We start from the raw sequence: 23,174 nt of genomic DNA, 5'->3' as shown, positions 1-23,174 counted from the left end.
TTCTAATGCTGTAACAGCTGTTAATCTGGAGCTGTGACATGGCAGAGCTGCCAAAGGGCTCAGCTGCTGCAGTACCTGTGCTGTCAGGCACAAGGGCCAGGTTGTCACACGCCCCCTGAGCTTACATCCAGCTCTGAAGGAGCTTTCACACAGCTCCTGCTGAATTTTAAGACCTCCATAATACACAGAGTCATAGAATCATTAAGGCTGGAAAAGCCTCTAAGAGTATAGAGTCGAACCATTAGCCCTGCAATGCCAAGGCCACCACTAAACCATGTCCTCGTGTGCCACATCCTAACACCTTCCAAGGATGGTGACTCCAGCACTGTCTGGGCAGCCTGAGCCAGTGTTGATAATCCTTTGGGTGAAGAAATGTTTCCTGGTATCCAATTTAAACCATCCCTGGCACAATTTGAGATGATTTCCTTTTGTCCCATCTCTTGCTACATAATGGCAAAGGGTTAAATGGCATCTGAAGTGTTGCTAGACACAGAAGTGACTAAAGGGGGGAGAATTTAGTGGGAATGGTTTAGATTTCACCTGTAAAAAAAAATAAAGATGAAGGACTTCTTGAATCAAACACCATTCTCCAACATAAGCAGTAATTAAGGGAAGAGTGTGTTCTGACTTGCACACAAAGAGCTCATAAAAGGAAGTCTGGCTCCTTGAAGCTTTCAGTGGGGGGAGGTTAAGTGAGGTAGAAAGACTTCTCTGGGACAGCTCTCTCAGGGTCTTGGCTGCTCAAAAATTAACCAAATTCCTCTCCACTCCACAGTGACATAAACAAGTTGAAGTCTCCAACCCAGGAAAATGTAGATGGACATTTTAGGGGCAAGACTTTACTGCTGGTTCAGCAGGCATCCACCCAGAGCATGACTTGCTCAGAGAAGGATGAGAAGGTAAGTGTCTTGCCCAACGGCCGCAGCATCTCCCTGATGGACCTGCAGGACCCCCACGCCGCTCACAGCGACAGCGCCTCCATGATGCACGACGTGCCTTTGCGCCTGGCGGGCAGCCAGCTCTCCGTCACCCAGGTGGCCACCATCAAGCAGCTGTGGGACACCCAGAGCACGCCCCAGAGCGCTCCCCAGGTGCGGAGGCCGCTGCACCCGGCCTGGAACCAGCAGGGCAGCCTGCGGCCCCTCTCCTTCCAAAACCCGGTGTACCAGCTGAACAACCCGAGCCCCCCCACGGCCAAGGCCTCTGTGGACTCCAGCCCGGAGAACCTGAGCACGGCCAGCTCCCGCAGCCGCAGCAACAGCGAGGACTTCAAGCCCAGCGGGCGCAGCAACAGCAGCCTGGAGGAGTCGGCCAAGCGCAGCTCGCAGAGCGAGGACTCGGCGCGGCGCCCCGAGCGGCCCGTGCCCGTGGTGCTGCCGCGGCAGAACAGCAGCAGCCAGGCGCAGATCCGCAAGATGGAGCAGGCCGTGCTGGGCACCAGGGCCAAGACGCTGCACACGCTGACGCACAGCCCCTCCCTGCGCAGCACCGGCAGCGTCTCGGGGGCCCTGGGCGCGGAGCCCGTGCAGAACGGGAGCCGCTCCCGGCACCAGTCCTCGTCCTCCAGGGAAAGCCCCGTGCCCAAGGTGCGCGCCATCCAGCGGCAGCAAACGCAGCAGGTAAGGGAGCCCTGCCTCCAGGCCTCTGCTTTGGTGCTCAGCCCTTGGCCTCCAAAGCTTTCTGGACCTCTAAGCTGAATCAATAATAGCAGCACTTACACCGGTGGCCAATAGCGGCAAGTGTAAGGAATAATCGTGCTTGTCACTCTCACAAGCTCGGCAAGCCACCTTATCTGTGGCACTGGGATGCTTTTGTACTAAATCTGAAGAAAAAAACAACTGTTTTCCATTTACTAAGGTAGCAGCAAACCTGCTGTAAGAAACAGAGCTGGAAAATTTCCCTGAATACAAAGGAAAAAAAAAACCAGGAGCAGCTTTGTAGTGGTAGTTCAGATCGCCACGTGAGACTGTGTTTGCCCTGTGGTGCTAATTTAAAAGCAGAGCTGCCTCAAAACAGGGAAATGAACAAAGATAAAACATCACAGGATAACTGCTGCCAAAATAACAAATAAGCACAGTTGTCTAAAGTGTGGAGAAATCCATATTTCACCGTGATGAAGCAATCTCTTGCTGTTCCTTAGAAAACTGCTGCTTTTTCATTAATAATCCCAAACTATGAATAATGCAAATTTTTTTGTGGAAAGGAATGCTTATATCTACCAACTCCTAATGCACATTATCAGTTGCTCATAGACAACTATAAATCAAGGTTTTCCTGTCAAAAAGCCATCATTCCTTGATCTTTAAAAAAATAATAACAATCCTGTTGTGATTTGCTGTGTATGAAAATATTTTCCTACATTAGTTTAATTTTACAGAAGAAGTGAGTATTTCAATGCTACAGTGAAGGTGGAAAACATGATCTGCAGGTCAGAGCTCTTGCAGGGGGAAGACTTTGGGCTGTGAGGTGAAGGTGGCAGAACAACCTCTGCTGTGCCCAAGGTTTTCTTGGTGTTCCCTGACAGCAGAGCTTTTTTGGCAAACTCCTGAATGTTACAGGAAAAGCTGGGTGATATCTGGGAACCCAGGAACAATCAGGGCTTCAAAACTACTTTGATACCTCAAGTGCATTGAAGTATGAGAGCAGAATCACTGAATCACAAGCCTAAGCTTAGTATGCCAAGTTAGTGATACCCAAAGAAGTAATTGTTGGTTATTTGAAGTGTGTGTGTGTTTGTACTCCCTGCAGTGTGTGTTTTACAGTGGGGCATAGGGGCATGGCTAGGTGAGGGGTTTTTTGTGGAATACAACCAGACCTTGTGTGGTTCTGGTAGCACATTTTAGGCCAGTAAAAAGGATAGATGTGCAGGGGATGTGCATCCACTTGTCTTCCCACTGTACTTTCTGTACTAATTGTTTCCACTGGATTCATTAGAGTGCTTGCTCCTGCTTTATTCAGAGAAATCAATTTGTTCTCTCCTTCCCCACACCCATGAACAACGTCTTGAATGGTGCCAAATGGAGTGGCCAACATTTTTTTCAAGGCAAATTCCATTGCATCCTTTTAATTGCAAATCTTGTTGTGGAATTCTGTTCTTGTTTAAAAAAGAGAAAGAGAAAAGAGAAGTTGGGCATGTTCTTTCTAGGCATGTTTTGTGGGCGTTATAATTGTTAGACTCTGTTCTCTACAAGTCCCATTTGTTTCTGAATATAGAGCTGGGCCCTTTGTTTGCTGGGAGAGGTCACTTGTTGCCTTCCATTTCCATTTAGGAGGTAGGTGGGAACAGAAATGTCAGTGTGTTCCTCTGGAAGAGAGGCAAAGAGGGGAATTAATACATGCTCCTAGCAGGCTAATTCTTTTTTTTTTGCCCTTTATTGGAGAAAAACTTGTGACCCATTAGCATGTGTGACTTGCCATCCACTTGGTCTTGACAGCTTCCACAATTTTGCTGCTGGAAATATTCTGTCCTACACTTGGAAGCTTGTTTGGCCAGGTTTGCTGCTGCTCAGCAGTCTGGTGCAGAGCTGGGGATGTATTTTACAGTCACCTTTCTGCTGTCTGAGTCCCCTGCAGCTCCAGTGGCTGGTGACAGTGTTCATCCATCCTGCTCCTCATTCTCCAGCCATTCACAGCCATGCATGGGCCATGGTCTCCCTTGTTCTGGCTGCCTGACAGCAAATGCCATAAAAAAATCTGAATTAATGAGCTTTGCCAGGCTGCCACACCACACCTAAGGGGCTGTTAACTTTCTTGTTGTGAAGACTTCCTTCTACACAAAAGGCCCTTGCCTAAATCCAGGGATTTTTGCCTAATTCCTGTGCCTTTTCTTTGGCTTTACACTTCTGCTGAGGCTTCTTTCTGAGCAGGAGAAACACAGCAGGAGGGTGACATGATCCCTGGCTCCTAAAGAAGCTCTTCCTCCCCCTTGGAGAGCTCCTGGCTGAGACTGGGATTTGACAAGCTCCAGCCAGGGAGCACAGTGCACTTGGGTGCACCACTGGGCCAGGCAGGGAGCTGAAGAGCTGCCTGGGCACAAAAAGAAGCTGCAGTTGGGGAGAAGTTGATCTTTTGCATTTCTCAAAAACATAAGACAATTTGCTCTTTCAGGAGTCATTATGCTAATTCCTGCGCTTATAAACTTGTCTTTGTCTGTGAAAATTGCTTGGAATTTGTAGCAAGCCATGTTTTCCCCAGCCAGGCAGAGAGTTTCTTGTCTCTTTTCTTGGCTCCCTGTTTGGATTCCCTTGAAGAGGGGAGAGAGAGCCTCCAGAGAGGCTGGACATTTTCCCCCATCAGCACAGCTGGCCCTGGCAGGGCAGCTACGCTGCAATGGACCATCCAAACCTGGCAGGCACTGCTGGGATCATGCCACACCTTCCTGCCACATCAACTGTACAGTCCCAGGCTCCACTGCAGTCTGTCCCAGCCTGGCTGAGGAAGCTGCTCCTGGAGCTTCTCTGCACTCAGGGAAACCAGCCTGTCTCACCTGAGCACGCTGCGAGCAGAGCTCTGTCACTGTGTGTTCTCTGTGCAAGAGGTGGCAGGGTGAGAAAGCCTTGCTGACAGCGTGGCAAAGGGAAGCGGTGGATGTGAACAGGATTGGGAAACAAGAACTTTTTCAGAGAGTAACTCACTTGGAGAGGAAGAAAAATTTCCAAAGCGGGTTGGTTTTAGAGGATTCAGGCAGGTGCTGGAGGTCCAAAGTCAACGCAGGATGGAGTATCCCTGCAGGAGACCTTCCAGGGATCCTTTGAGGCTGCCAGATCCATGGGTACCTTTCTCCTCCAGCTGAGCTGGATGTCAGAGCTGGTTAGTGTGCAGTTTGTCTGCTGGATGCCAACGCCCAGGTGTCTCTGCCCCAGGTGCAGTCACCGGTGGACTCAGCCACGCTGTCCCCGGTGGAGAGGACGGCGGCATGGGTGTTCAACAACGGCCAGTACGAGGACACCAAGAAGGACACGACTCAGAGCCTGGATGAAGTCAAGCATGCTGAGAAGGTAGATTTGATTCTGAGTGCTGTGCACCCCACAGCGAGTTCAGAGGGATTTTCAGGCCCTGCTGTCACAGCATCACACATTCTCAGGTTATATTAGTTACAGTGATCACTAACTCAGTAAATAAAGTAAATCAGGATTGTTAACCCCACTGAGCATGGCTTAGGACATGCACAGGGACTGTGCAGGGCTGCAGCTCAGCTTTCATCAGTAGCAGCAGTCAGATTTGTCTTGGGCTTCTCCTGAGGCAAATGCCTGTCACCCAGGTACTGCAAGGTTTCTGAGCTGCACAGAAATCTGCATGGTCTGTTTTTGAAAGTGTGTGTTTTTTCAGAAGTAGATCCCATTTTTCCAAATACAGTCACAGTCATGTGTTGCTGTGGGGATGGAGTTGTTGTGTAAGAGGTCTGGTATCTTGAGAAGGCAGGGAGTGAGAAGAATGTTTAGTGGACAAAGAAGCAGAAACATAGGATTATTAGGAAAGGGGAATGAACCCAAAACAAAGCAATATATTGAGATTCATGGCACTATTGCAGAAATGATTGCCCAGAGAGACAAGAAGAACAAAAGCTCAGCCAAGAAAGGCTCTGGTTTGCAGTGACTGGTTTGCTCTGACCTGCCCTGATTGATTAGGTCCTGAAGAGTGAGTTATTTGGGTCCTACACAGCTCTGGGTTTGTAAGTTTGGGCAGCCTGGGCCATTTCTACAGTTGCATATCCATTTCCAGATGTTAGCAACATCTGCCTGAGAACTGCTAGAGTCTGAAGTAAGGCAGGATGTGATCAGTCAGGGCTGAGGAGCCATGTCAGAGCCCTCTGACTGCTGGAATTGTGCTGCAGAGTGATACCCCACAGCGTGGGGGCAGCTGGATGCTCCTTCTCTCTGGTTGTCCCTATGTTTGCTTCTCACTTCCTTTACTTCCATCAGCTTATTTTTCCCTTAAAAAAACTCCAAACAACAACACTCCCCGAAAGAGCCAGCAGAACATTTTGAGGATCTGATCTCTTCTTTTTTATCCTTTGCCCCTGATTCCCTGGTGCCTCCCTGGCTGCCAGTACGAGCAGGAGATCACCAAGCTGAAGGAGCGCCTGCGCGTGTCCAGCCGCCGGCTGGAGGAGTACGAGCGGCGGCTCCTGGTGCAGGAGCAGCAGATGCAGAAGCTGCTCACAGACTACAAATCCCGGCTGGAAGACAGCGAGGACAGGCTGCGCAGGCAGCAGGAGGAGAAGGACAGCCAGATGAAAAGTATCATCAGCAGGTGAGGCTTTGGGAAGCTCAGGACTGGGTTTTCCAAACGAGACAAGCGGCTCCCCTGTGCAACTCCATCCTCAGAGCTGAAGAAATGGGGATGCAGTGTGGAAACTTGCCTGAGATTGTCAGGAAGGTAAAAGAAAATACTTAGGAATTTTTACCTTAGGTCTCTGAGTCTAGGTCTTTATTTTTGTTGTTGTTTGGAATCTGTACATGAAATCAGTTTTTCAGAGCAGTGGCATTTTTGGCAATGTCCATTCTGAAAATAATAGGGTTGGGCAGCTGGGAGTGTCATATGGAGAGATAACCTTTCCTGAGAGTAGCAGAATTCTTCTCTTGGAGAGCCAGGAGAAGCAGAGAAGTCAAACCAACAGGCCAGATTAGACTGTCCTAATCTGTCCCTCTCTTTGCTCATCAGACTCATGGCTGTTGAAGAGGAGCTGAAAAAGGATCACGCTGAGATGCAAGCAGTCATTGATGCAAAGCAGAAAATCATTGATGCACAGGTAGGTAAAGAGCTTGGGATCTCCCAGAACCTGTGTGTAGAACCTGTTCTTGGCCCCTCTCTCCTGCCCCAGCACTGTTCTCTACTTCCAAGCCATATCAGCCCTCAGTGTGACACAGGTCACTTATTGCCTCTGGGAGACAACTTTGGGCTTTATTTAATTCTGTCTGACCTGGGCTATGAGGCAGCCTGGCAACAAATCCCAGGACTGATCACGTCTCCAAAACCTTTGCTGCTTTGTGGGATCCCAAGGGAGTAAAGGATTAGCAGTGCATTGTGTAGATGTTGTTCCAAGTGTGGGCCTGGGACCTGTGGGAAGCTGTGCCTCACCCCAGCATAGTTTAGCTGCCATGTGCATGCATCTCAGCTGTGCCAGCAACAGCATGGCTTTGGACAGTGGAGTCCAGGAAAGAGAATGCTGCAATGGAGCATTGTCCTGGGAATGTCACTTGTGGCATTTCACCCACTGGCCATCCCCAGCAGTCCTGGGAAATGCCCATTTCCCACAGACCTGCAGCTCCCACCTCGGTCACCCTGGGCAGCTGTGGGGAGGGGAACCCAGTGGGAAGTGCATGTGGGTGTATCCTGGGGGTCATTCCAGCTTTTCCTCTGTGTGTGTGCTGATCCCACAACAGAACCTGGGACTGGTTTGTATCTGCCTGCCATGTTTACATTTGTGGTATTTGCATTTGGAGGGTCTCTTTCCTGCTTCTGGGCTTTTCAGTAGTTCCATATGGAAACTTCTTTAATCATTTTTTCAGGAATAACCTAAGTTATTCCCTACACAAAGAATGGTGGTGGGAGTCTCAGCTGAACATGGTTAAACATGGCACTGGGGTATTAGAAGTACTTGAACTCCTGTGGAACTGTAGAGAAAATATAAAGCAGCAAAGAGCTGTGGTTTTTGGAGCTAGGCACAGTCAGGGCATCCTGCTGTTACAGACATGGAATGGCAGTTCATCCAGGCAGCAGCCTGGATTCTGAAATGGGTGGATAACTTTTTCATCTGCCTCAAGAAGAAACTGGGCAAACATGCAAAGTGATTTTTGGAGGGGAGAGATTGGGACTGAGTAAGAAACTTGCCTGTTACCTGTGTGTGCCAGGAGGCTCTCAGCCTTGGTGTTGGTGATGGGCTAGCAAGGTGGAGCATGGACCATTGTGATCCCAGTGTCACCAGCTGGCAGAGGGGACCTCTGCTGACCTGTGAGACCTTCAGACCCTCAGGGCTGGAAGGGTGTAGTCCTTAGTCACACTTCATCAAGTGATGCAGCATTTATCACCTGTGGTGGAAACCAGTGATAAAACAGTGAAAAAACAGGAGCAAAACAGCAGCATTAATGATTTCTCTCTTTCTTGGTCAAGCAAGGTCACTGGCAAACCTCAACTGCTTCACTGTCAGGCAGTGCATGGGGGAAGTGCAGTTGTCACTGTCCTTCCTCGAGTACCTGAGCAGAGGAGGAAACTGCTGAAAGATTCAGAGCAGACTCACCAGGGGAGCCCAGGTGTCTGCTGGGTTCTGTAGCAATCCCTTGAAATCGTGCTTGGAAGATTTTATTTAGTCTGATTCCTTCAGTGGCTAGAAAAGAAAGGTGTTTTTTTGTGTGAGATTTCACTGAGTGGGGCTGGAACCTGGCTCGTCATACCCGGCTGAAGAGTTAAAGGCTGCCAGGAGCAGCAGTGCCCTGGGACCCTGTGCTTAGGGACACCAGCCTGGGATGGTCTGAGGGGTGCAGGGCAGCTCCCAGCACTGCCCCCATGCACACAGACACGAGCTGTTCTGGCTCTGGAGCCTGAGCAGGGATAGGTCTGGCCAGAGTCTCTCCTCGGAGCGGCGCAGCTGCAAAGAGAACTGGCCCGGTTGCTATTGCAAGTGACATCTCCGCTGTGTTAAATTACAGGTCATAAATGGGGATGAGATAATTCCAACAGGCAAGTAAACCCAATCAGTTCTCTAGCTGAGCAGTACCCAGTCCTGGCCCAGCACACTGACCTCCTACCCATTCCAGCTCCTCCTGCTCCCTGTGCCCTGAGCATGTTACAGAGACGTGCCTGGTAGATCCAATTTTCCTTTCAGTGAGAAGATGCCTCTACTCACCAACCTTGTGCTTTTCAGATTGATTTTCCAAGTGTGGATTTCCAGCTGTTTTGCAGACTGGCTCAGTGAGTGCTCAGCAGTGTCTAAAAACAGCCAGCCCTTCATTCTCAACTCTTTGAAAAGATCTTTTAGAAATTTTTCTGGAAAAGTTTCAGAAGGAAAAATTTCATTTTAAATTGTATGTTCCAGGTGAAATACAGTTGGAGGAGTAGGAGCTTTGCCTGGCTGAGGAGTACATTCCTTCTGAGGCAGTTGTGTTCTGCAGGGCTCATTTCAGCCTGGGAGGAGAGGCCTGTAACTCCTTGGCTCTGTGTTCTCCCTGCTCCCATCAGCTGGACTGGGATGAGGGCTAAAGCAGGCCTTGTGCCTTTTGCCTCTTCCTCCTCTGTTGGCTTTACACAGAGCTCAGCATGTTCAGGGCTGTAACAGAAGCAGGACTTAAATTCTGTTTTGTTTTTGCACCCAAGCACTCAGCCCTGTGGGGGAGCCCACTGAGAAAAGCAGACATTGCTGATTAGTGCTGTAGCATGCACTGATGTGCTGGGATCCAAATCCCAAGGGGCTGTGGTGGCACGTGAGTCTCCTGAGCAGTGTGTCTGAACTGTTCCTTAACGTTTATGCCTTCTGTGCATCATTTTTCCCTCCATTTTGTTTCTCAATGGGCTGGACTGGGAAGAGTTCCCACATGCAACTTGTTTTGGTTGAGCAAATTAGACATTTTCCCTTCTCAAAGAACAAAAGCCAATCGGCTGGTGGCATGGAGAGCACAGTAACCTTCCTGCTATCTCTAGCACTGCTTTCTGCAGCTGCATTATTATTATTATTTTTTGGGGGAAAGATGGAAATTGTCATCTCTGATTATGCCTTGGCTTGCCCCTCCAGTGCTGTATCCCACTGTTAGCAGGCTGGGTCTGGTGATGGGTTACGTCAATTTAGCAGCACACATCTCGGACAGCACACAGCTGTCTGCTCCGAGTGGAGGCTGGCACGTTCTGTGCAAGGACAATCAACCAGGCACATGCATTCGAGGAGCCCAGGAGCCCCCCGAGCTGGAATGGGTTTAGGAGCAGCGTGTTCCATGTTTGTTCTTTGTGTTCTGTCAATGGCATCTCCCCTCCACCCACAGTGCCCTCTCCCCCTCACCTCCAGTAACCCTCAGCGTTAGCTTTGGCTGCTGCTTCTCTGTGTTGCTGTTGCACCATCACCGCAGGCTGCCATTATCTGCTTTTTTTTTTATTATTGTTTATTTATTTATTTCAAGCATCCCATGAGTTTACTCTGAGCACACTCCATCCAAAGAGACAACGGTCGGCAGATACCACCTGCACTTTTCTCTGCCAGATGAAACCCCCCCCACACCACTTTTATTTTCTGCTGCCTGTTTCTGTTTTTCTAATATACTTCTAAAATGTAATATGGAAATTGGCTACCATTGTTATTAACACCGACCCCCTCCCACTCCCCCTGTGGCAAAACCCTGCCTGGCTGGGTGGAGCTTCGATCAATTCCCCGCTGTAACTCGGATTCGTCGCACAAAACGCCCCGGAGGGCCGGAGCGGCCGCAGAGGAGCCCGTGGCACCCCGAAAACAGAAAGAGGCAGACAGCCCATGTGGGCAGGGAGTGCTGGCCCAGCTGCCTCTGCCAGAGCCCAGGCTGCTCCCAGCCAGGGCGGGCGGCAGCGCTGACGCTGTGGGGTGTCTTTGCAGGAGAAGCGGATCGTGTTCCTGGACTCGGCCAACACGCGCCTGATGAGTGCCCTGACGCAGGTAAAGGAGCGCTACACCATGCACGTCCGGAATGGCAACCCTCCCAAGCTTTCCATCACGGAGAATGGTGAATTTAAGAACAGCAGTTTCTAATTCTGCAGGTGCTGCCAACCACCTCCATGGAAGAGCAGGACGGAGCAGAGCCAAGACCCCTCACCGTCACTGATTGTTGCACATAGTTCTTCTGTAAAAGGAAAATTGTATTGTTTGAAGATTGTATTGTTTGAAGACTGTTCTAAAATTGTTTTAGAGTTGTATTTTAAAATTGTATTTTAAATTGTTTTAAGATAGTATTGTACATTCAATAAAATTGAAAAGCAACTCTGAAGGGTGGGCTTTAATTCCCCACTCAGGGCCAGGAGAACCAGGCTTCCCAGAATAAGTCCTTGTGGATCACTGTGTAAATAGAGGGAACTCATGGGTTGTGTACAGAAAATGCCAATGTAATATACCAAAAGGAAGTGAATACTGTAGATTTTTTAATTATTGCTATTTTTTTTATTATTATTATAATTATGTTGTTGTTGTTGTTATTGTTGATGTTGTTGTTTTTCTCTTGTTGAAAGCACTGCAGTCCTGGGAGGAGGAAGAGGGGGGGTGTGTGTGCGTGTGTGTTGTGGGTGACCCGAGGCAGCAACTGGCTGATCAAAGGACATGAATGGAGTGAAATGAATTCCATAGGAAAACTCACCAGCTGGGTTTATTCCCCTCTTCCCCAGCTGGTCTTTAGCTGAATGCAAACTTGATAGCAAATGTTTTAGCAAGAGAACTGGCTCTTGCTGTGTCCTGTACCTACTTCCAATAGGGCTCTGTCATAAAACAGCCTTTCTGGAGAAGGTACAAAGTGGCAGCAGCAAGCTGGATTCCTGGAATTTGCACAGTCAGGCTTCCTGTCAGACAGAGGGAATCTGCAGGATTTTGTGGTAGGATTCTTTCTTTTGTAGCCCAGTTCTGATGCAGTTTTATATTTTCTTCTGTTTGGAGGATTTACAGACCTGTAAATACTTTTTTAACGATTTCTAGCCAATCCCTACTGTACGCCCCCTGCAGAGGCACCCTGAATTCCCTCTCTGCTCTCCATCAGGAACAGACAGGTTAATCCTCTCGGGAAAGGGCTAACCAAAGGGTGCCCATGCCCAGCACAGGAAATTCCATATGCAAAAGTCCCTTTTTCTAGAGGATTTCTGTATTTTAATGCTTGCTAATTTTCACTATTTCAGCCACTTGCTTAGCCAGTGTAGTTCCAATGAAAGGTGCTTTCTGCACCTTTGTTGAAAGATCTTCCATTCCTGCTGAAATTTTCCTTTCTCTGGATAATTTAAAGGTATTTTTTTGAGTTCTGTACACTGCAGTTCTTTTCAGGAGTTTTGACTAAGTTTTTGTCTCCAGTTTCTTTCAGTTGTGTTTCATAGAAGCGTGATTCCAGACTGTGTGTGAATGGGATATTGCTCCAAAGTGACCTTCTCCTGGGAGACAGTGACACAATCTGTAACAGATGAACACTAAATGGCTTGGTATTGTCAATTCTCATGATTTCATCAAGTGCCACAATATTTAATCTGAGAGAGAGTTGTTTGTTTTTTTTTTTAATCTCAGATTCTGAAGTCAAGTGTGAATTTTTACTTTCAACTTTTGCTGTGCATTTCTAGCCCTCAAACCCTCACAGTAAATGAAAGTATTGCAGCACTGATTGAAATTGTTAATTACAGAAACATACTGATAACAGCAAGTGTGATTAGCCATTCTCATGTGCTGTGGAAATTGGAAAAGTTTACTTCAATTTGAGACAAAACCTTGAGAGGTGCCTCAGTGTGGGATTGTCTCATGAAAAATCCAGGATTGTCTAAGCCAGTTCCCTGCACATGAGTTATTGGCAATACCAAGACCCAAACCTGGTGTCTGTTGCTAAGTTTGCCTGGTTTTTGGAAATGAATTCACCCCAGCCCTGTGGCTGATGCAGGAGGTGGCAGAGCAGTGTGTGTGCTCTGGTGTCACGATGCTCAAGCCACCATCACCACCCCTGTGTGTTCTGTGCATCAGTGCAGAGACTCCTGTGCTGCAGGATGTGTGTGCATCCATCCTAGCCAGGCCTTCTGGAGCACAGCAGTGAGCTGGGATTTGGGGTTAATTCTCAGCTCTTTGTGATCACAGCTGCTCTGGCTGCTCGGCCAGGACTCGGTGCAGGTGGCACTGACACACCTGGGGTTGTGCTCTGCATTGGCTCAGCAGTGGTTACTTTTCCATACTTTCCAAACCGTCTTCCAGCTCAGATCCTTGCTGACCTCTGATATTTTATTCCTCAAACTGTGCCTTTGAGTTTCTCCTTTCTCCCTTCAGGCATCACAGCCGTAGCAACTTCTCCAGTTTGTGTTGAGCTGTCACGTGAGGGCCTCTGTCACACAAACCCTTTTTGTGGTCTCTTTCTGTGGGATCTGCATGTCCCTGTAGCCATGTACTGTAATTGCACAGCTGTAGCATGGGGGAACGTGCTCCCATCCCTTTTGGGATGGGCATGTGAACTGCTCCCTTGTGGCACAGTGCAGGTGATGTGGGTGTGCTGTGAGCGAGGTGTGGGTGAGCGCCCGTGGGGCTGCACTGACAGAACGAGGCAGAAGCAGATGTGTTGTTTTAGGAGAGTTATTCCAGCATTATTTTGGGAAACACCTTTCCCCAGAGCTCCCCAGTGCTCTGGTAGTGTCAGAGGTCACTGGCTGACCTGTGTGGTTTGATGCTGAGGTGTACACTTTGGTTTCTGCAGTAGAGGCAGCATTTCAGCCTGGATTTTTAGAGGGGAATTAATCCCTGCCCCAGTATTGGTGAGATCTTGGGTAGTGCATCATTCCAATACTGTATCTTCTCCTGTGTGTTTCTCAAGCTCGTAGGATGCTTGTAGGAAGAAGCAGTGGCTCTCTCAGAGCCTGACCCCTCTCTGTGGTCTCAGAGCTCCTTGCTAGGTTGGTTGTTTCTCTGCTTTTCCAGTTTCTCCCCTCAGGTGCCAGGCGTGCTCTTCCAGCTCTGCCACCAAGGGGTGAAGGTTGCAGAGTCAGTGCTGCTAGACTGGAAATGATCTGCTGCAGCACAAAACACTGCTCCTGAGTCCTGCAGGCAGCTGTCTCTCCTAGTTTGTTACCAAGCAGCCTTCCAGAAAACTTTCAGCCGCCTCAAGCTGACAATATGTGAAAATGCCAGTTTCCATTTTGTCCAGACTGATAAAATCCATGCTCTGTTCAGGAGCAGGAGCCCTGCCTGGGCCTGATCACGTTTGGGTTTAGACTCGTGGCCAGTGGGCTCTGAGGGAGTAAATGGTGCAAGGTGTGATGGGGAGCTGGCTTTGTGTTCACACTCTGAGCAAAGGCTGATGGCTGTGTCTAATGCTGTGCAAGGAGCTGCTGCTCTTACTGGGGAACAGATGAAGTAGTGCAGGAAAAATTGGATAGCCTGGAGGAGGAATACTCATGTTCCTCAGACTGAACAGGAGAGTCACCCCATCTTGGTGTCTCAGTCTGTGCTGGCCACGTTCTAGGAGGGTTCTCTCCAAACCCCAAAGCCACCTGGGCTTCCTGAGTGCTCAGGAAAAGCCTGAAGCCAGCACAGCAAGGCAGGGAGATGGAGCAGCCTCTTGTGTGTGGCCCCTTGGCAGGTTGTGTGTGGTGTCTGCAGGGTGTGAGGTCAGCAGGGACTGGCTCTGAGAGGATAGAGGGAGCACGGCCTAGGCAGCATCCTGTAAATCCCTGTTCTTTGCAACTGTAGGAATTCAGGCCTTTTTTTTTTAGGGGAAATAGGTTTCATATCTAGGAATTACCACCTGTTACTTCCCTGGTCGATCCAAAATGGGCAGCTTTTTACAAAAGCACAGATCCATACAGCTACACATTTTGCCACATTCCTCTCCAGTGGCCTAACTCAGGCAGGGAATCTACAGCAGCGTGGAAAGGGATGTGTGTATTTTCTAGTTAGAGAATATGAGGTGTAATCACTAATAAATTATTTATCCATCTAATAAATCATCAAAGAAATGGGGTTGATTTTGCAATAATGTAATTGCTTTGGTTTGGCTGTGAGTTTTCCCCCCATGATATATTCATTTCATGTTCTGATGCTTGCATAAACCCAACAGCTTTTAACTTGGAAGTCCGTGAATTTTACAGCCATGTCCATGGAATGTGTCAGCAGTACTTACTTGTGTAGATGAATTCTGCTGTGTTCTGCAAAAATGTCTCTGTTGTTCCTGGAGAACAATTCCTGTCCCAATTGAACCATGATGTGCATTTCCATCAGTGGTGGGCATGGTCTGCCAGAGGAAAAAGAGTTAAATTTAGGGTGATGTTTTTAAATGTTTCCTTCTCCACAGTAAGTTAACCCCCAGGAGAGTGAGCATGTCCTTACAGATCATGCCTGCCAGGAATCCTACCTGCAAAAATAGATTTTTCTGTCTCAAGGGCCTTAATAAGAGTGTTACTACACAGAACTGTTCTACAGTGATAGCTCTAAATAATTTATTTTTTATTTCAACAAAGTACACCTTTAAAAAGGAATAAACTTGTTTTTCAAGCCGTATTTTTATGCTTGTAGCACTGGACTGTTTGGTCTCTGAGATCCATTTCTGCATTTCATTGCCTGGGTTTGTTCTAAAGAAGATTTATTTTTGTTCTGTGAATAATTTTTGAAGGTTCTTGTAATATGTACAGATATAGATACATTTGAGGACTTTTATTGATATTCCTACAAAGAATACAAATAAACTTTAACTTTAAACAGTTTGGACTCTGTAAACTTACACTGATTTTAAGTCCCCCTCTGTTCTGTGCTCGGGTTGTGTTTGTGTAAATGCAGGGAGTGGAGGGGAAGGAATTCCCACTGGGACAAAATATTTGGGACTGAGCAGCTCCTGCCTGGAGCAGCCTCAGCCAACCAAGGGCTGAGGGGAACAGAATCAGTTCCTGCCTCCTGAGGCTGGGAAATCCTGGCATTGTGGAGTGAGAGAGCGACAAGCTGTGGAGACAGGGAGAACTGCTCTCTGCTTCCTTTGGCTGTGGGGTTTCTCACTGAGTGCTGAAAAGAGAGTTCTGTGTGTTAATTACTGTGGTTATTCCCCTCACACCCAACCAGTGAGTGTGATCAGCCCAGTTCTCCTGTTCAGTCCATTCCTAAATTACACATTCTCACACAGCAGCCCAAAGCTGCAGAGTTGGAGGCATGGACATGCAGAGGGATATTATTTATAGGTTCACTTCATTCACAGGTTCATTTCATTCATCAAATGCTGGATTCTAAGATATTTACATTTATTCTTCATATGTGTATAGTGAATGGGAAAACCTTCCACAGTGAACTTACTGAACGTAAAATCCATATTCAAGGGGGTGTTTTGGCAAAGTCTCTATTTGAGTTTCACAGAGTTATTCTTTCTCCACAATTTCAAAGCCTGCAGGATGCCCACAGCAGACCCACAGTGCCCTGGGGCTGGCCCTACCCTGTGTGCTCTGCTCCAGCCCCTGCATGGCACTGGGATAATACAGCAATAAAACTGGGGCAGCTCTGGGCTTTTCTGTCCCAAACCCAGGTGTTCTATCCTGCAGAAGGCTTTGGATTCCACTTTACTCCACTGTGTAAAATTGTATGTGAATGTCCAAATTCTTCTCCCATTTCCAGCCACTCTGGGCAGAGCACACAGGGCTCTGGAGCGGTCCTGCCACTCTTGCAGTTCCCTTGGGAAATTCCTTGGGAGAAGCTCCCCTCCAAGAGTCCTCCTGCCCAAAGGATGCAAGTGTACAACCGTGACTGATTTCCAAGGATGTGTGCTGCTGCTTTACATTGAACAGCAGCTGCTGCTTAGATCCATTAGCAGATGGAATAGCAATTTGCCTACTCTGAGATATGAGTGTCAGGAGAAGAGAGTCCTTGGTCTTGCTAGGGCCCATCTCACATTGCTGCCCTTCACCTTTCTCCTGGTCCCACAGATTAAATATCCTCATGTCTCCAGAAGATGTATTAAATTCCTGCTTTTTGCTGTAGGGGTAGATCAAATATCCTGGTTGTAGGCAAGAGACCTGGCTACCTGTCTGTTCTTCCTGCAGCCAGCATGAATTCCTTGTCCTTACTCAGCTCCATCCTGCTGATGTGATTGGAAATGTGAGTTTTGTGGACCTGAGACCACTTTTCAAGACCCTCCTTAGCCCAGCTCAGTAGCAAAGCAGCCTGGGCTGAAATGGAAGGAATTATTACTGATATTGCAGATGCCATATTTGGGAGCAGGGCATTTGGGATGGATGGTCTCAGCACCCTCCAAGTTTTCCCAGCTTTCACACTATAATGGGAGCCAAAGGTCTGTTGTGTCACAAGTGGAGGGGGATCACAAGGAACTCAGTGCTGACCCCAGTGAAGAATGACACAGTGATGACAGAATCTAACTCAGAGTGAAAAGTGACCTGCGCAGAGATGAGTGACATTTCTCACCACCTTTTCTCTGCTGTCCAGGCTTCTGCTGGCAGCAGCCTGCAGACAGTGGGAGCAGTTCCTGCTCTGCATGGCAAGGTGCAAGTTCTGCCTGCAGTGAGGGAGGAGTTGGAGCTGAGCTGCAGGATGCAATTACTGCAGGATGCAATTACTGCAGGATGCAGTTCCTGCAGGATGCAATTACTGCAGGATGCAAGTAGTGCAGGATGCGATTAGTGCAGGATGCAGGTACTGCAGGATTCAATTACTGCAGGATGCCCTTACTGCAGGAAGCAATTACTGCAGAATGCAATTACTGCAGGATGCAATTAGTGCAGGATGCAGGTACTGCAGGATTCAATTACTGCAGGATGCCGTTACTGCAGGATGCCGTTACTGCAGGATGCAGTTCCTGCAGGATGCAGGTACTGCAGGAAGCAATTACTGCGGGATGCAATTACTGCAGGATTCAATTACTGCAGTATGCAATTACTGCAGGATGCAGTTACTGCAGGATGCAATTACTGCAGGATGCCGTTACTGCAGGATGCAATTACTGCAGGATGCCGTTACTGCAGGATTCAATTACTGCAGGATGCAATTACTGCAGGATGCAATTACTGCAGGATGCCGTTACTGCAGGATGCAATTATTGCAGGATGCAGGTACTGCAGGATGCAATTACTGCGGGATGCAGGTACTGCAGGATGCAGGTACTGCAGGATGCAATTACTGCAGGATGCAGGTACTGCAGGATGCAGTTCCTGCAGGATGCAGTTCCTGCAGGATGCAGGTACTCAGCCCTTCCCTGGCCTCACGAGGGTCTGACATGGACCATCCATGCTGGACCCTACCTGAAACTCCACTATGGATTGTTACTGTTGTTGGAGGGGCTGTTGTGAGGATTTGCCCTTCCTCCCTCAGAGGACAGGGCTTGCCCTGCCCTGTCAGGCAGCAGGGCTGTGACTCCCTGAGCATTCCCTGAGCATTCCAGAGCAGAACATCCTGCTGCAGAGCCAGCAGTGTCTCTGAAAGGAGGAGCTGCCCTTACCAGGGACACAAATTAGGAATGTCCAGTAAAAAACAGCTCTCTGAAGGCTTTGAAAAGTTGCTGGGTGGATTTCAGTTCTTATCAGTGAGAGTGTGGTCTCCCAGTTAGCTGCAGTGCCTGGGAGCTCACATCCCTTTGGGCACAGGGTTGTTCCTAGAACAAGTCCCTTTTCCCTGGACCTCAGGTGTGGATCATAGCTGTGTCTCAGTTCAGAGCTCTGTTCCTGAGTGACACTTCTGTGTGCACTGGCTCCCTCAGCACTTTAAAAGGACTTTTTCCAGGACTCAGGACTTCCCTGGTGGGAAGGATTGGTGGAGGATTGACTTCCCTTTTCCTCAGTACCAGAAGGTACTGCAAATATTTAGTTTATATTGTTGGATGTTATTTAGGATCAGGAAGGCCAGAAGAACTTGGGCCTGATAGAGACTGTCATTTCTGGGATTAAGTAGAGCCTTTCAGATTTTTCTCATTCTTTGGGAAACAGTGGCAGCTCCCTGTCATGCCAGGATCTGTGCTCTACTGGGGAGCATTTAGAAAGTCATTGCTGCAGCAACCAGTAAGGTTAAGTAAGTGGATAAAATACTTGCCATCTCCTCTGGGATTGACTGCAGGGTGGAAACATTGTTGCTCCCTAAGTTGCATAATCTTTGTCATGGGTTTTTGTTGGGGTTTTTTGTTGGATTTTTTGTTGTTGTTGTTTTTTTGGGTTTTTGTGGGTTTTATTGTTGTTGGGCTTTTGTTTTGTCTTGTGTTGAAGTTTTTTGCTTTTGTTTTTGGGGTTTTTTTGTAAACTATCCCCATGGGCGGATTCCAGACTGTGGCTTTGGGAAGAGAGGGCTCTTAAAATGGAAAGTCCATCTGCCCCAGCTGCTGACTTGACAACTGTGCTGCTGGAATCAGCCATGTGCCTAAGGGGAAGAGGCAAAGGCTGAAGGAAGCCGTGTCCTCGGTCCTGCTCACAGCTCACCACAGCCATGCTCTGCTCCCTGGTGGCTCCCAGGTGTTGTGAGAGCTCTGCCCATGTGCTGCTGTCTGGGGGGTTTTCCTGAGGGTGTTTGCTGTGGTGATGTGCTCTGGAGAGCTGGCATCATGTCCCCAGCTGCTGCTCCCACTTGGCTGCAGGGTTTCTCCTGCCCTGGCCAGGCACAGAGGCTCAGGGTTATCAGGGGCACCTGGGGAGTTCACAGCAAGCAGCAGTGGTTATCCCAGAGATCAGAAATCCTGGAGACATGAACAATTTATTGTCAATAGTGGCTTTTCAAGTGCCTTTCCAAACTTCTAAAATGACCTCCTCAGCTGGTGGCTGCTGGGCCACGGCAGACTGCAGAGGAGTCTGCAGCCCCTGCACTCCCAGAGGAGCTGGGTGGGTCCCAGCCAGGGTTGGTGTCCTGTCAGCAGCTCTGGTGGGAGCACAGCTGCTGCCCTGCCCTCAGCCCAGGGCAGGAATGGCTGCAATGCTGTGGGGCAGGAATGAGCTGCTTTGGCAGATTTGTCCTCTGGGAGCAGCTCAGATGGTCCTTGGGTCAAAAATACACAGGCATCTGATTTCAGGATGATTTTAGGTTGGTATTTGGCTGGTTCTGGATGTGAAGATTTGGGCAGGTGTTGCCCTGGTGATTTGGCTCTGTGCAGCTTTCCTGCAGTTTGCCCAGGTGTAGGACTGTGCTGGTACTGATTTATTCTCACACTGGGGCAGGCCTGGTGTCATGCTCATGCTCCCCAACAATAGATACCCTTCCAGATTGGGGTAATAAATACTAACCTGCCCTGGCCCTGACCCTGAACATTAAAAGCAATTTTTGCTCCAGATATGCTCACTGCACTCCTTAGCATGAGGTAAAAGTGGAGTCATTGTCTCACAGTCTTTGGAGCATCAGCACTGGTACTTTGGCTGCTGACCCACTCCCCAGACACAAAGCAGGATGCAATCGAATAATTTGAAGATTTTAAAGTGACAATGAAGTTTTTACACCTTTCAGTACAACATTTGCAGTTGACTTTGATCAGGGATTTGAAGGTGCATCATCATAAAGAGACCATCCTGGTGAGTTCATCAGAGTGGTGATGCTTTTTTCAGCTGATGGAAAACCTGGAGGAGCCCAGCGACCTGGAATCTGTTTAACTTGGATCTGGCCCAGCCCAGTTTGTGGCAGGCTGGCTGCTTTCCCCATGGGAAAGGAGAAAATGCAGTGAATCAAAAGTTTTGGCATCATTTTTTCAACCTGCCTGTAGTTCTTCCATGTGGGGATTGGCATTTTCATCGCCAGGGCTCCACAGGGAACCTGCAAGGTTTTAATTTCATTTTAGTCTCTCTAATAGCTGTGTGAGTGGTGGGTGAGTACATACCACACTCAAGCCCAGTTTTTCCTCATTTCTCACGTTCCTGCTGCACTTTTTGGCTTCTAAGGGTCACAGCTATCAGAGGGGCCTCTACTGGAATGAGTCTGGAATGAATTTGATAAATGATTCCTACGCAGGCATGACATGAACACACTCATTGCTACAAGTGTTTCCTTAACCACTGCTCCCTTATCAGCATGAAAAACAAGTATGTGGAGTATCTTGGGCAAATACACTTGTGCAGATGCTGGGAGAGCTACAAGCCTTATCAGCAAACAGGTTCAGTAACATTTGCAATTCAATCCACTTGGAATGGCTGTCAGTAGAATGCTCATCTTTCCTGAAGGCCTTAGGCCATCCCTGCTAACTCCAGACCTCTCTGAGACCACATCAAAATCTGTTGCTGGGACAGTGTCCATGGAGACTTCCCACTCAAGCTGCCCTCTAATTTGTGTCCCTGAAGAACTAGGAACATGAAAAGCAGGACAAAGCAGATGCTGCCCAGCTAAACAAATCTCTCCTTCCTACCCACAGGGCTTGGCTGCAATATTTCTCTTACAGAACTGATATTTATTAGGAAAAATGAGCTAATCATCAATGGCTGTGCAATAACACAGTGATGTAAATAAAGAGCCTGGCATGAGAAGTGGACAGAGAGCAATAATCACAGGCTTTGCTTGTATCCATGAGGATGATCTGAAAGCTCTTCACCATGGAACCTACTCCCCCTTGGCAAATTCTCACCCCAACAAAAAAGGTCAAGACTGTGAGTAAAGAGACTGTGAGTAAAGAGCCTCAAGTTTCTGTGACTGAGGGGTGGTAACAGGGAATATCTCCTGTTTGGGAGTTGGGGGCATTCCCCATGAGGGATATGCAGCAGATCTTGCTGTTTCAGCTTTGGACAGATCCTGGATAAGACATGGAAAGCTGTTGCTTTAAGTGGAAGTCAGAAGATTACTACCAGACTGGAAGGTAAGAAGCTCTCTGGAAAGGAGGGCAGTAAAATGTCATAAAATGCAGTTCCAAGACCTTGATTTGTAGGGACACAGTTTGTGGTAATTGGGAGTGGGTTACAGCTGTGGCAGCAGGTGAGCAGCACTGACAGCAACGAGCCATGGAGTGCCCAGGGGCACTGAGCAACCACCAAAGGGAGCAGAGGGCACACAGGTGCAATGTTTGAACATGAGGGTATAAAAGGTTGGGCTAAAGAACAAGAACAGAAATACTTGCAGCCTTCTGAGGTGGTTTGGTGTTACTCTGTGTGGGCAAATGCTTAAAGCCTTCTGAAGTTGTATGGTGAGTCTCAACTTGTGACACTGATTAGCATTTATTGATTTTGACCTCAGGATGAACACCATGGATATGCTAACAAGACTTAGAGGATACAAATTTGGGAGCTATTCTCAAAAATGTGAGGACTAGAGCATCTTAGAAAACTAACTGGATGGGCAGGAATAAAAATAACAGGGTTCAGGTGTGGGAAAAGGAAGGAAAGTACTGAAAGTACAAACAGTTAGACAAGTTATACAACTACATATAGTAATAACAGTGTGACTGGGTTTGGATGTAGTAATTAGTGATTCACTGTGCAGAAATGCATGAGGGCATCCCACCTGGCCTATGAGGCAGACAGACAGCAGGCACAGAAAGGCTGTTCCACACACAGCCATGAAGCTAGAGCAGAGCCACGGCAGCACCACCCAGTTTGCATCTCCTTTGCAGGGATGGAAGTTTGTTACACATAGCAGGGATTTTAATTTCCCCCCTGTGTCAACAGAAATCCTGAGGATAATGAACTGTTGTTACATGGGCTGGGTGCTTTGCTCACTGCAAACAGGGCTAAAAAGAGGCTCAGCTTTTGTGCCATCTCTGGCACCATTTTGGAGAGTGATAATTGCATGTTTCAGTGTGTTCTTCCAAGAGGGCAGGATCCTCTGAGGATTGGCTTTTGTGACTCTATCCGAAGTGTGTGCTAGGCAAGCAGGACAGATCCAGCCCTGAGTGAAGGGAGTTTATCTCCATGGGAGGATTTTAATACCATGTTCCCAGCAGAGCCTTTGTGGGGTTTACCTTGGCTTCACCGTGACCGATGGCTTCCCCCATGGAATTTGGTGTATTCTCTCCCTCTTCAGGCACCCAGTTTGCCAGGAACAGAAAACCAACAGAGAAGCAAAACTCAGCATTGTCTGGATTGTATGCTGTGAGTTGTGGAGGCAAGAACTTAGGTAAGACATGTTCCATGCCTGTGTTTCCTGCTGGTGCCTCTCTCCCTGCTGCGGAGCCAGACAAGCCCCCTGTGGAGCTGCAGGCAGACAGGAATAGAGCTGTAAAATCCCTGGAGCTCAGCTCTGACTGCAGCATTAGTGGTTTAAAGCACAAATTTATCACAGCCATCAGAGCATGCAGATTTGTGAGATGATGTAAGCAAATCCCAAGGGATGCTGTGCTATCCCTGCACTATCCTGGGACACACAGCTGTGGCTGTTGGGAGGGAAGCCCTGCATGTTTGGTTCAGTGGACTGCTGGAGAAGCTGTTTTGGGAATGTTCTCTCTGACACTAAACACTAAAGCAAACCCATTGGTTCTGCTTTGTGGTGGCAGAGACCCAGTCCAGGGTGCAATGTGAGTGGTGTGAGCCAGGGCCCTTCATCCCTAGCACACCCCCTAAAACTCATCCCAGGGAGAAAGAATTGGAAGGCCAAGAAGAACTTGGAAATTGCTGCCTTTCAAAACTGG

At 48.3% G+C, this 23,174-nt stretch overlaps 1 protein-coding gene across 1 annotated transcript in view; it reads left to right on the top strand.

Annotated features, from left to right (window-relative positions):
* RASAL2 (RAS protein activator like 2) overlaps positions 1 to 15,369 on the top strand; it is a 164,788-nt gene extending 149,419 nt beyond the window's left edge. Inside the window, exons 14-18 of the mRNA XM_059477872.1 lie at positions 776 to 1,619; positions 4,863 to 4,997; positions 6,050 to 6,252; positions 6,664 to 6,751; positions 10,553 to 15,369. Of these exons, the coding sequence (XP_059333855.1) occupies positions 776 to 1,619; positions 4,863 to 4,997; positions 6,050 to 6,252; positions 6,664 to 6,751; positions 10,553 to 10,705 (1,423 nt within the window). The 3' untranslated portion in view covers positions 10,706 to 15,369. The remainder of the gene's footprint in view (positions 1 to 775; positions 1,620 to 4,862; positions 4,998 to 6,049; positions 6,253 to 6,663; positions 6,752 to 10,552) is intronic.
* Positions 15,370 to 23,174: the final 7,805 nt, after the last annotated feature.

This window comes from Ammospiza nelsoni, chromosome 9 (assembly GCF_027579445.1).
Source record: "Ammospiza nelsoni isolate bAmmNel1 chromosome 9, bAmmNel1.pri, whole genome shotgun sequence".
Classification (NCBI taxonomy): domain Eukaryota; kingdom Metazoa; phylum Chordata; class Aves; order Passeriformes; family Passerellidae; genus Ammospiza; species Ammospiza nelsoni.
Note: the sequence above shows the minus strand (reverse complement) of the source record. Positions and strands in the feature narration are given on the sequence as shown.